Below are 12,273 nucleotides of genomic sequence, written 5' to 3'. Positions count from 1 at the left end.
AAGAGCCTAAAGCAAATGTCTGCTACCTTTTTTTCACGAAGAAAGAGAAGAACATCCTATCCTGCACACTGCAGTAACTGTGTGTGTATTGGGTGTCCATCTTGAATATTCAAGATCCTCCCACTGACCCTCTGCTGCACCAAGACATTTAGGATTTTTAACCATGATGTAATTCTGAAATCTAAGCAATGAAACATGACCAGTAACTGAGCGCAAACTTACACATGGTGCCAATTAATTCTCTCTCACGGGAAAACATTCTTCCCTTTGTAATCTGCGCTGTTTTCTCCAGACAAACTGAGAATCAATACAATTACAGACAATATTCCAAAAAAAGTAAAGAACAGACTTCTTTATGTGCAAGTCAGCCCATGCGAATCGATCATTGAAAAGCACGTGATCAGATTAATGTCGAGAGAGTGACTCCTGACGTCTTGACATGATTTACAAGAGCTGCTGCGAAGTGAAGGCTAAACTAGCATCAATATTTATAGCAAAAGTGAATGATTTGGGTATAGAGGTGACCTGCAGTTATTGTGGCGGAAGAAAGTGTTAAATATAATAGGCGCTGGCTCAACAAATTAAATAAAAGTGTTATAAGTTATAGATCAGTGGGTATCAATGGTGGAGTGATACTATAATGGCAATGTTACCTCTGGACTAGTAATGCAGGAATTTTCACTAATGCTCAGAGGTTGAGTTCAAAGTCACACTAGGAGGTGGGAGAGCTGGAATCCAGTTAATAATAAAACTGGAATAAAAAAGTTAGATGGCAACAAAGAAAATTGCAAGAGTTTTTTTCATTCTCTGAGGGATAAGAATGGTTGCTGGACAGCTAGAAAATGACACTGAAGTAATAATGAGGAACAAAGAAATGGCAGAGAGAAACTGAATAAGTGTTTTGCATCAGTCTTCGCAGTGGAAAATGTCAGTAGCATATCAGAACTTCAAGAGAGTGAGAGGTGAGGGTAGTGACCATTTTAAGCCTAAGATGTGAGGGAAGCTGAAAGGTGGGAAGATGGATAAATCACCTGGACTGGATGGACTACACCCCAGAGTTCTGAAAGGGATAGGCTGAGGAAGTTTTGGAAGCATTGGTAGTGACCTTTAAGGAATCATTTGAGACAGGGAGGGTCCCAGAGGCCTGGAAAATGGCTAATGTAACACCCTGCTTAAGAAGGGAGAGAGGTAGAGGAAAAGTTGTCTTGAGGGAGAATGCAGAAGGACTTGGATAGGCAAGGGAAGTAGGCAAAGAAGTGGCAGATGGAATACAATGTGGCAAAAATGTGAGGTTATGCACTTTTTAGGAATAGATGTGTAGACTATTTTCTAAATGGGGAAAGGCTTTGGAAATCAAGCACAAACAGACTTAGGAGTCATAGTTCAAGAGGAGTGCCACAAGGATCGGTGCTGGGCCCTCTATTTTTGAAAATTTACATTAATGATTTGGATGCGAGCATAAGAGGTACAGTTAGTAAGTTTGCAGATGACACCAAAATTGGAGGTGTAGTGGACGGCGAAGAGGCTTACCTCAGATTACAACAGGATCTGGACCAGATGGGCCAATGGGCAGAGAAGTGGCAGATGGAGTTTAATTCAGATAAATGCAAGGTGCTGCAATTTGGGAAAGCAAATCTTAGCAGGACTTATACACTAAATGGTAAGGTCCTAGGGAGTATTGCTGAACAAAGAGACCTTGGAATGCAGGTTCATAGCTCCTTGATAGTGGACTCGCAGGTAGATAGGATAGTGAAGAAGGCTTTTGGTATGCTTTCCTTTATTGGTTAGAGTATTGAGTACAGGAGTTGGGAGGTCATGTTGCAGCTATACAGGACATTGGTTAGGCCACTGTTGGAATATTGCGTTCAGTTCTGGTCTCCTTCTTATCGGAAAGATGTTGTGTAGGGTTCAGAAAAGATTTACAAGGATGTTGCCAGGGTTGGAGGATCTGAGCTACAGGGAGAGGCTGAACAGGCTGGGGCTGTTTTCCCTGGAGCGTCAGAGGCTGAGGGGTGACCTTATAGAGGTTTACAAAATTATGAGGGGCATGGCTAGGATAAATAGACAAAATCTTTTCCCTGGGGTCAGGGATTCCAGAACTAGAGGGCATAGGTTTAGGGTGAGAGGGGAAAGATATAAAAGAAACCTAAAGGGCAACGTTTTCATGCAGAGGGTGGTACGTGTATGGAATGAGCTGCCAGAGAATGTGGTGGAGGCTGGTACAATTGCAACATTTAAGAGGCATTTGGATGGGTATATGAATAGGAAGGGTTTGGAGGGTTAAGGGCCGGGCACTGGCAGGTGGGACTAGATTGGGTTGGGATATCTGGTCGGCGTGGACAGGTTGGACCGAAGGGTCTGTTTCCATACTGTACATCTCTATGACTCTATTCTCTTAAGGTTAACATGCAGGTTCAGTTAACAGTTAGGATGGCAAATGCAATGTTAGCATTTATTTCAAGAAGGCTAGAATACAAGCGAAGGGATGAATTGCTAAGGTCGTTTTAGGGTCTGGCCAGACCATTTGGAATTTGGAGTGTTGTGAGCAGTTTTGTGTCTCATTTATGGAAGGATGTGTTGGCCTTGGAGGGGATCCTTGGAATGATGGACTTGTCATATAAGGAGGAGATGTTGAGGACTCTGGGTCTATACTTGGAGTTTAGAAGATTGAAGGGAGTATTTTATTGAAATTTCCACAATACTGAGACGCCTGGATAGAACGGAGATGTTTCCACTAGTAGGAGAGAATAGACCCGATGGCAGAGCCTCAGAGTGAAGGGACTACCCTATAGAACTGAGATGATGAGGAATTTCTTCAGCTAGAGGGCAATTAATCTGTGGAACTCATTCGTACAGAAAGCCATAGATGCCAAGTCATTAAGTATATTTAAGACAAAGGCTCTTGTTGAGTAAAAGGTATCAAGTGTCACAGGGAGAAGGTTGGAGAATGGGGTTGGAAAGCCACAGCCATGATCGAAAGACAGAGCAGACTCGATGGGCCAAATGGCTTATTTTGCTCCTCTGTCTAATGGTTTAAAATATTAATAATGATCATTAAACTACCAAATAATTAATTTAAAAAATGTTCTTCCAAAGAGGAAATCTGCAGCCTGACCTGGACTGGCCCAATATAAAAAGGGTCACTGGACCTGAAATGTTAACTCTGATTTATCTCCACAGACCTGCTGAGCTTTTCCAGCAATTTCTGGAAAAAGGCAGAGAAAGTAAAGGCTGGAAAATAGATTAATGGAAACAGAGCACTTAATGGCGTCCTTCCTTATCTGTATGTAAGGATACTAGTGAAAGTGGATCATGTCTTTTTATGGCTAGTTGATGTTCATGTATCCTGGTGGCTAGTTTTCTGCCTGTTTGTCCAATGTAGTGTTTGTTACAAAATACCTTGCAAAAACTGTAGATGACATTAGTTTTGTTGTTGTCTGTTTGGCAAGTAGTGTTGCAGTACTGGGCACGGAAACAAATGGGCATGGAGACAGTTTTCCAGAGTAGCTGGGAGTTATGCATGGGGACCTTGTAAAATGCCCATCATAGCACAGTCTGAAAGGAATAGAAGGCTTTTCTCGATTTTCCTGATGAAGGGCTTTTGCCCGAAACATCGATTCTCCTGTTCCTCGGAAGCTGCCTGACCTCCCAAGCACCTGGCCCACTATCCAGCAGGTACTGTACTTACCAGGCAACTAACCTCACTTGCCACATGAATTCCCTGGCACCCTAATCAGCTAGGATCCTACCCATGTGGTACATACCTGGTACACTGGCCCCTTCCAGCTGGCATCCCACCTTCCACGCACCTCAACATTATGTACCTATGTACTTAATGTCTGACAGCTGCTCGCAAAAATGGCTGTCACAACCTTTGCATTTCAGAATGTGGAAGCTAACTGCTGTGAAAAAAGGGGCATGGTTTCCTTGTCATCAGTTCTATGCAATGTAGAACTGTCAGGATGTTGATTCAGCTCTTTATTTTTGAAGGAACTCTGGTTGGAATCTCCTTCAAGGATGCAGAGCTCCCCTCTTTTGTGAAAGTGAAAGCCTGGTGTGGCAATTAGCATGACATTGCACTAAATTTTCCAAGAAGTGGCAATGACTGTTTTGAGGAAGCTTTAAAGGAAGGAGCAGAGTAGGCCATACGGTTGAATTGAGGAACAAAAAATGACAATGAATCAGTTGGGAATGTACCAAGAATCCCACCAGAGGGCATTAAAAGGGAAAGTATATTGATATATTTCTGAAAAGTGCAGAAATGAAAGCTTAGAAATAGCAGGGGATTTCAATTATTCTAATATTAACAGAGATAAAATCATTGCAAAAATGGTGTAGAAAGTTCAGAATTGTTAAATTTATACAATAAGAATTATTTTAGACAGCCGAGAACAAACTCAGTAAGAAAAACTTCTGGATTTAATGGTAGGAAATGAAACTGGGAATGTGGAAACCATTGTGTCAGTGAAGCAACATTTTAGTGACCATGATGAATGACGATGATCATAATTCAGTTAGACTTGTAGTCATGGAAATGAACAAAAATCAAACAAGAGTAATAGTTGGAAGGGCTAATTTTCTAATCTGATGCATGATTTCACAGAAGTGGACTGGAACAGCTTCTTAAAAAGGTCAAAGTGTCAGGATTTTGGGAGATATTTAAGGAGGAAACAGTGAGGGTTCAGAGCAAATAGGTTCCCAAAAAGATTCCAAAATCTAGACCCTTCTGGATGTCAAGAAGCACAGGAGAGGAGAAAATAAAGTCAGATACTGAGAGCTAAATATTGCAAGAAGCCTAGAGGAGTATAGAAAGTGGGTGAGAGGGGAAATTAAATGGAAGGCCTATAAACAAATAGAAAGCATATAAAACATTGACATGTAATATCAAATAAAACCTAAGATACTTTATAAACACAAAAAGCAAGATAAGGGATAAAAGAATGGGCTAATTAGAGACCAGAGATTTGCAAATGATACAAGAGTTGGTTGTATGCTTTGTAGCCATAGAACACAGCAAGGTATCAGTGGACTGGTTAGATGGGTAGAAAGTGACAAATGGAATTTAATCTAAAGCAGGGTCAAGTAATGTATTGGACATGGGCGAACAAGAGAAAGGAACGTATAATAAACGATAAGGCGCCAAGACATAAAAGGAGTAGAGGAACCTTAGAATGTACGGCCGCAGATCCTTGTGTGTAGCAAGACGTAGGTAAGTTGGTTAAGGTGGCTTAAGGGATAATTTCCCTTCTTAGCCAAGGTATAGAAAGTAACAGCAAGAAGGTTATGAAAGAACTAATCCTGAGGCCCATGCTAACGCTCTGGGGGCAAAACCCACAATGTCAAATGGTGAAATTGCAATGACGTGCAATTAATAAATCAGAAAAAAAGGGGATTACTGGAAAAACCCATCCAGTTCACTAATACCGTTATGGGAAGGAAATCCACCATACCTACCCAGTCCAGACGCGCCACAATGAAGTTAGCTCTGGACTGTTCTAACATGTCACTCAGTCTGAGGGCAATTACAAATAGGTAATAAATGCTGGTTTTGCTAATAACATCCACATCCTATTAGAGAGAAAAAAAATATACTATAGAGAAGGTGCAGATTGATCAGGAGATTGATCATATTGCAAGGACTGGAGAATTTTAGTTATAAAAGGAAGGATTGGGTAGGCTGCGTTGTTTTAATCAAAAAAAAGAGGCCGAGGGAAAGGGGGTGTACAAAATTATGGGGACTTAGATCTTTCCCATCCTTTCTATTTTTTTTAGCAGGGAAGCCAATAACCAAGGACCGAAGTTCTAAGGGTTAGAGGGGAGTCGAGGAGAAATTATTTTCACTGTAATATAAAATGCAACAAGATCTGGAGTAAGAGTGCAAATTACTGCAAATGCTAGAATCTATACTGAAAACAACCAATACTGAAGATCACAGCGAGTTAGACAGCATCCGTGGAGACAGAGCAAGCTAACATTGTGTCTCGGTAACTCTATCATCATAAGTGAAGTGAAGTCAAGCTATAGTTTGGGTGGGGATGGGGATAGAGAGAGTAGGGTGCTGGTGGAGAAAAGATGTTGATGGTTCAGACTAAGTGTTCGGAATGTGAGAAAGGTAGAACAATGGTGAGTCTCCTTCCAGACTTTAAAGGACAAACAGTCCCACTGGGGTGGGAGGGGAGGGGAGCCAAGGACATGATAACAGAATGTAACAAGCTAAACAAAAGGGAAGAAATGGTTCACAATTTGAAGATGTTGAACTCAATATTAAGTCCAGAAGGCTCTAAAGTACCTAGTCTGAAGATGAGATGTTGTTCCTCCAGTTTGTGATGTGATTCACATAAGATCTAGTCTGAGGTTAGGCTGGATACATTTTTTTTTTGGATAGCACAAACATAATGAACTGAATAACTGCCTTCTGTGCTGTAAATTTCTATGATTTGAAAAAGATTGAGCAGAACTAATGTACTTGCCTTCTTTCCAAAGGAGAAGCAACACTACTTGGGTGTGAACTACCTGAAGGAAGGGCCTGAGGGAAACGATATTCGGAAGACAAACGTAGCTCAGATCCGGATGGCTTTTAGGTACGAGACACTGTGCAACGAGCTCTCTTTCCTGGTGGATGCCGTGAAATCGACAGAGATGAGCCGGTCAATAAATTAGCAGTCTGGCTCTTGCATTTGTAGAAACATGAAAGGTGATCAGTTATGGACCGAACAAGCCCATTATACTGCTTCTAAATGCACTTAGATATCAGGCTGGTTCATAACCAGAAAAGCACAACAGCCAGTGTGATTAAATCCTTACCAGCCAATATGAGATAATTGTATGCATTTCACCATATTATTAATGCTGTTTGCCTCATGCTTAATTATATTTTAACAATTTTTTTAAAGAAATAGATAATCCTAGTGCAGACTCCACTGAGAATATATATGAAAATATATATATAATAGCCTTAGTGTATAAAGTGTACAATACGCTGTTTACATTTAGCCTAGAAAACCTCTATTTGTATAGTCAACTCGGTTTAAATTACTAATCCAGCCAGGGCATGCTCATCTGTTTATAAGTTACTTTGCATTAGCACCATTGGTGTTAATTTCTAGACTGTTACAATTATATATAAAAAAATGTCTATTCTAGGGACATTGTACCTACGTGAATGTAAATGTAATATACTGAGTCAAATTTTGAGTAAAACCATTAAATAGAAGAGGTGAAGGTCCACACCAAGATTGTCAGGCAAAATGGCCTTTGTCTGATAGTTAAGACACAGCCACGTGATGAAGGAGCAGCGCTCCAAAAGCTAGTACTTCCAAATAAACCTGTTGGTCTATAACCTGGTGTTGTGATTTTTAACTTTGATCGTTAATGCATTTATGGAAGCGAGTGGGCACTAGTTAGCATTTATCCACATGTACAAGATCTGCTGGACTAGGAGGACTCTTCAAACTATTAAGATATTAGATGTAGCTCAGTAGGCAATAAACTCACAATTAAATGTCATGAGCACCAAACACCCAATTCATCTGACTAAAGACAGACAATTTACACACAGCAAGCAAGTTTGTACAAACAGCAATTTGTGTGAATACAGGACTTGAGTAGCTGTTGATCAGATGGCCCTTCAAGTCTGCTTTGTTATTCAGTAAGGCCTTACGCGATCTGGTGGTGACAGTCTCAACTCCATTTTCTTGTCTGTCCCCATAAATTGTGACTCCCTTGTTGAGCTTTTTAATGATATTGGCTGAACAATAAATATTGGCTCCCCAGCTTTCCTTCTAAATAATGCCACAATGTTTTGCATCCACCTGAGAGGACAGCTATTGGTTCTATGTAACTTCTCATCTGAAAGAAAACATCTCTAAGAGTCCAGGATTGCAGGAAAGTATTATCCTGGATTTTGTGCTCAAGTCCTGGAATGGCATGGACCCACAATCTTCTGAACTCCGAGGCAGATATGATTCTTTTGTTCTCTGTAAACGGCAAGGGGAGTCAATGATATAGCGGTATTGTTTCTGGGCAAGTAATCCAGAGACCAAGTAATGCTCTTTATACCCAGATTCAAAGTCCACCATGCTGTGGAATTAAAATTCTAATGATCATGAAACCATTGTTGATTAAAATCCTACCTGGTTTACCAATGCCCTTTGGCGAAGAAAATCTGCGATCCTTATCTGTTTTGGCCTACATGTAACACCAGATCAACACCGCTGTGAATGAGTGTTAACTGATATATCCCACATAGCAAGTCACATAGTTATGTTAAACCACTAAAAAGTCACAAAAGGAATGAAACCGGTCAGACCACCTGGCATCATACACAAGCAAACCCAGTCCTGCCAATCCTGCAAATCCTCCTTACTAACGTCGAGAGGATAGTGCCAAAATTGAGAGAGTGGTCTTTACAGACCAAACATCATCTCAAACACCACCAGCAGAGATACCAGCACGGTATTTTACAGTCAGGGGAGAATTGCCCTGAAAGTCTGGACCCCATGAAGTTTCATGAAATTAAGTAAAACATGGGCAAGGGAACGTGCTGATGGTCATCATATTGTACCTCCTCTTGGCTGATAAATCAGTACCCGTTTGTGGTGAGCATGACTTGGATGGAGTACTGAGGATGACATGGGTGCAGAATTTGTACATAAAAATGAGGTGTCAACTTGGTGAAACTTCAACACATGACTGCTTATGTGCCAAACACCATAAACAGACAGAGCTAAGTGATTCCGCAACCGACAGATCTAAACTCTCCAGTCCTGCCACATCTTGTTGTGAATACTGGTGGACAATTAAACAACTTACTGGTCCATCTTTGTCTCCTCGAGGTCCTCAGCATCACAGATGTCACTCATCAGCCAATTCAATTTATAATATGATATCAAAAAAAAAACAAACAGCTAGAGGAAGATGATACTGCAAAGACTATGGGCCCTGGCAACATTCTGGCAGTAGTTCTGAAGAGTTGAAGAACTTTCCATACCCTTGGCCAAGCTGTTCCAGCACAGCTACAACACTGGCAATGTGGAAAATTGCCCAAGTATGTATTGTACACAGAAAGCAGAACAAATCTAATCAGGTTAATTACTGGTCCATCAGTCTACTCTCAATTGTTAACGGCTGGAAGGGGTCAACAGTACGATCAGGCAGTACATGCTTAACAATAACTTGCTTACTAGTGCTCAGTTTGGTTTCCATTTGGCTCCTGACATTACAGCTTTTGTTCAAACACCGACAAAACAGCTGAAGTCCAGAAGTGAGGTCAGAGTGACTGCTCTTGATATCAAGGCAGCTTTTCACTGATTGTGGCATCAAGGAGCCCAGGTAAAACTAGAGTCAATGGGAATTGGAGGAAAACTTGCAGCTGTTTGGAGTCATACCCAATGCAAAGAACAAAAGTTTTATTTGTTGGAGTTTTAATCATCTCAGCTTCAGGTCACCAGTTCAGGAGTTCTTCAGGGTAATGTCTTAGGCCCAACATCTTCAGCTACTTCATAAATTACTTTTCCTTTATCATTAATTTGGAAGTTGTTTGATTAATGCAATGTGCAATGTCAATCACAACTCCTGAGATACTGAAGCAATCCATATCCAAATGCCTCAAGACCTGTATAATGTCTAGGCTTAGGCTGACAAGTGGCAAGGAAATCACTATATCCAACAAAGCAGAAGCTAACCTTTATCCTTTGACATTTAATAGCATTGCCATCATTCTCACTATTAACATCCTTGGGGTTACCATTGACCAGAAACTGAACTGGACTAATAACAAATGCCGTGACTATAAGCAGATCAGAAGACAGGAATGCTGCAGCAAGTAACTCAATTCCTGACTTCCCAAAGCCATCATCTAGAAAGCACAAGTCAGGAGTATAATAGAATACTGTTCACCCGCAGCTTCAGCAAGACTCAAGCAACTGAAAACCATACACGACACAGCAGTTCACATATAATTGGTAGCACATCCATAAGCATTCAGGCTCTCCACCACTGATGATCAGTAGCAGCTGTATACTATCTAATAAGATGCATTGCAGAAATTCACCCAAGTCTCCTGAGACAGCACCTTCAAATCCATGGACACTACCAGCTAGAAGGACAAGGTTGGCCAATATATGGGAACATCACCAAGTGCAATTTCCTCTCTAAGCCAGTCACCATACTGACTTGGAAATATACCACCATTCCTTCACTGTCAAAATCCTGGAGCTACCTCTCTAACAACATTGTTGATGGGTCTATAGTAAATGGATTTCAGTAGTTCAAGATGACAGCATACTATTATCTTCTCCATGACAATTAGGGATTGGCAATAAATGCTTGTCCAGCCAATTATTAAATAAAACATTGCCTAAATGTCTTAGAGTCATTCTCCATTCATCATCCAAAGTTACAAATTTAACATCAACATTGCACTGTTGTACCCGCAAACAGGCAGTTCTTCCAACAGAATTAAGAAAAATATGATTTCAACAAACACAAAAAGAAACGGATGGCTGGCTCCCCCTCAGTCTTCTTTCCATTTCAAACGTTTGTAGCTACAACAAAAAAAGATATTTTTCTTTTATTTCAACAAACTTGCAGGAGACGCACGCACCAAACTATGAACAACACTGTGGGAAATAAGATTCTGGATCAATGGTGCTGGAAGAGCACAGCAATTCAGGCAGCATCGAGGAGCTTCAGCAAAATCGACGTTTCGGGCAAAAGCCCTTCATCAGGAATAAAGGCAGAGAGCCTGAAGCGTGGAGAGATAAGCTAGGGGAGGGTGGGGGTGGGGAGAGAGTAGCATAGAGTACAATGGGTGAGTGGGGGTGGAGATGAAGGTGATGGGTCAGGGAGGAGAGGGTGGAGTGGATAGGTGGAAAAGGAGCTAGGCAGGTAGGACAAGTCCGGACAAGTCAAGGGGACTGGAAGTTTGAAACTAGGATGAGGTGGGGGAAGGGGAAATGAGGAAGCTGAAGTCCACATTGATGCCCTGGGGTTGAAGTGTTCCGAGGCGGAAGATGAGGCGTTCTTCCTCCAGGCGTCTGGCGGTGAGGGAGCGGCAGTGAAGGAGGCCCAGGACCACCATGTCCTCGGCAGAGTGGGAGGGGGAGTTGAAATGTTGGGCCACGGGGCGGTTTGGTTGATTGGTGCGGGTGTCTCGGAGATGTTCCCTAAAGCGCTCTGCTAGGAGGTGCCCAGTCTCCCCAATGTAGAGGAGACCACATCGGGAGCAACGGATAAATGATATTAGTGGATGTGCAGGTAAAATTTTGATGGATATGGAAAGCTCCTTTAGGGCCTTGGATAGAAGTGAGGGAGGAGGTGTGGGCACAGGTTTTACAGTTCCTGCGGTGGCAGGGGAAAGTGGCAGGATGTGAGGGGAGGTTGTAGGGGGGCGTGGACCGGACCAGGTAGTCACGGAGGGAACGGTCTTTGCGGAAGGTGTTTAGTTATCCCATCCTTGATTTTAGACTCCTAACAATTTCCCCAACACAGCTATTGGGTTAACTGGTCTGTAATTCCCTGGCTTTTCTCTTTCACCCTTAAAAAGTGGAGTGAATTGCAATTTTCCAATCTACAGGATCAACTCCTGTATCTCAGGACCTCAAAAGGTTTCTACTCTGTGCTCCTCTACTTTCTTTAACTACCTTGGTTGAAAACAGTCAGGTCCCAGAGATTTGTCGCTCTAATTTCTGCATTACCGATATTTATTTTACATTAATTTTATGCAGTCCCTGTTCCCAATCCACTAGTAATTTCCTTGGGACTTGTGGAAAGCTATCCTCCCTTTCTATTATTAAATACTGAGGCACAGTAATTATTCAACATGACATCCATTTCCCCATAGTCATTGGCAATATTGCCATTCTCAGTCTTGTGGGCCAATGTTGCTCCTGACCACCTGCATTGCTTTTGAATTGAATGACTTATTAAACTGAATGATTTATTGTGACTTGCACTGTATTTAACAAAGAAATAGTGAAAAATGTAATATGTCACAACACACTGGCGCTAATTTGAGTGTAAAAAGATATCAAGATAACTTCTTGCATTCTGTTCAAAATTAGGAAAGGACTGGGGTCTCCACAACAGACTTTGTGCCCACCAAAGCCCCCACATTACAGTCCATTTCAGGAGTTCAGCTCCGGGGTATCCGTTGCTGCTTCCGCTCATCCAGGAGCACCACACTGGACCTACCACATCGCTGCCTATGCAGCCGCTGCTCCCGTTGATCCACCAAGAGTACTGATTCTGGCCTACTGCATTGCCGTAGCTGAC

The 12,273-nt window shown here is 41.8% G+C and overlaps 1 protein-coding gene across 1 annotated transcript in view; it reads left to right on the top strand.

Moving 5' to 3' along the window:
- ampd3a (adenosine monophosphate deaminase 3a) overlaps window positions 1-7,339 on the top strand; it is a 51,401-nt gene extending 44,062 nt beyond the window's left edge. The window contains exon 15 of the mRNA XM_087996433.1: window positions 6,484-7,339. Within this exon, the coding sequence (XP_087852559.1) occupies window positions 6,484-6,660 (177 nt within the window). The 3' untranslated portion in view covers window positions 6,661-7,339. The remainder of the gene's footprint in view (window positions 1-6,483) is intronic.
- Window positions 7,340-12,273: the final 4,934 nt, after the last annotated feature.

Source organism: Chiloscyllium plagiosum, unplaced genomic scaffold (assembly GCF_037043375.1).
Source record: "Chiloscyllium plagiosum isolate Xiang-an unplaced genomic scaffold, Cpla_swu_hap1 HiC_scaffold_18, whole genome shotgun sequence".
Lineage (NCBI taxonomy): Eukaryota > Metazoa > Chordata > Chondrichthyes > Orectolobiformes > Hemiscylliidae > Chiloscyllium > Chiloscyllium plagiosum.
The sequence above is the reverse complement of the archived record's forward strand: the minus strand, read 5'-3'. Positions and strand labels throughout refer to the sequence as shown.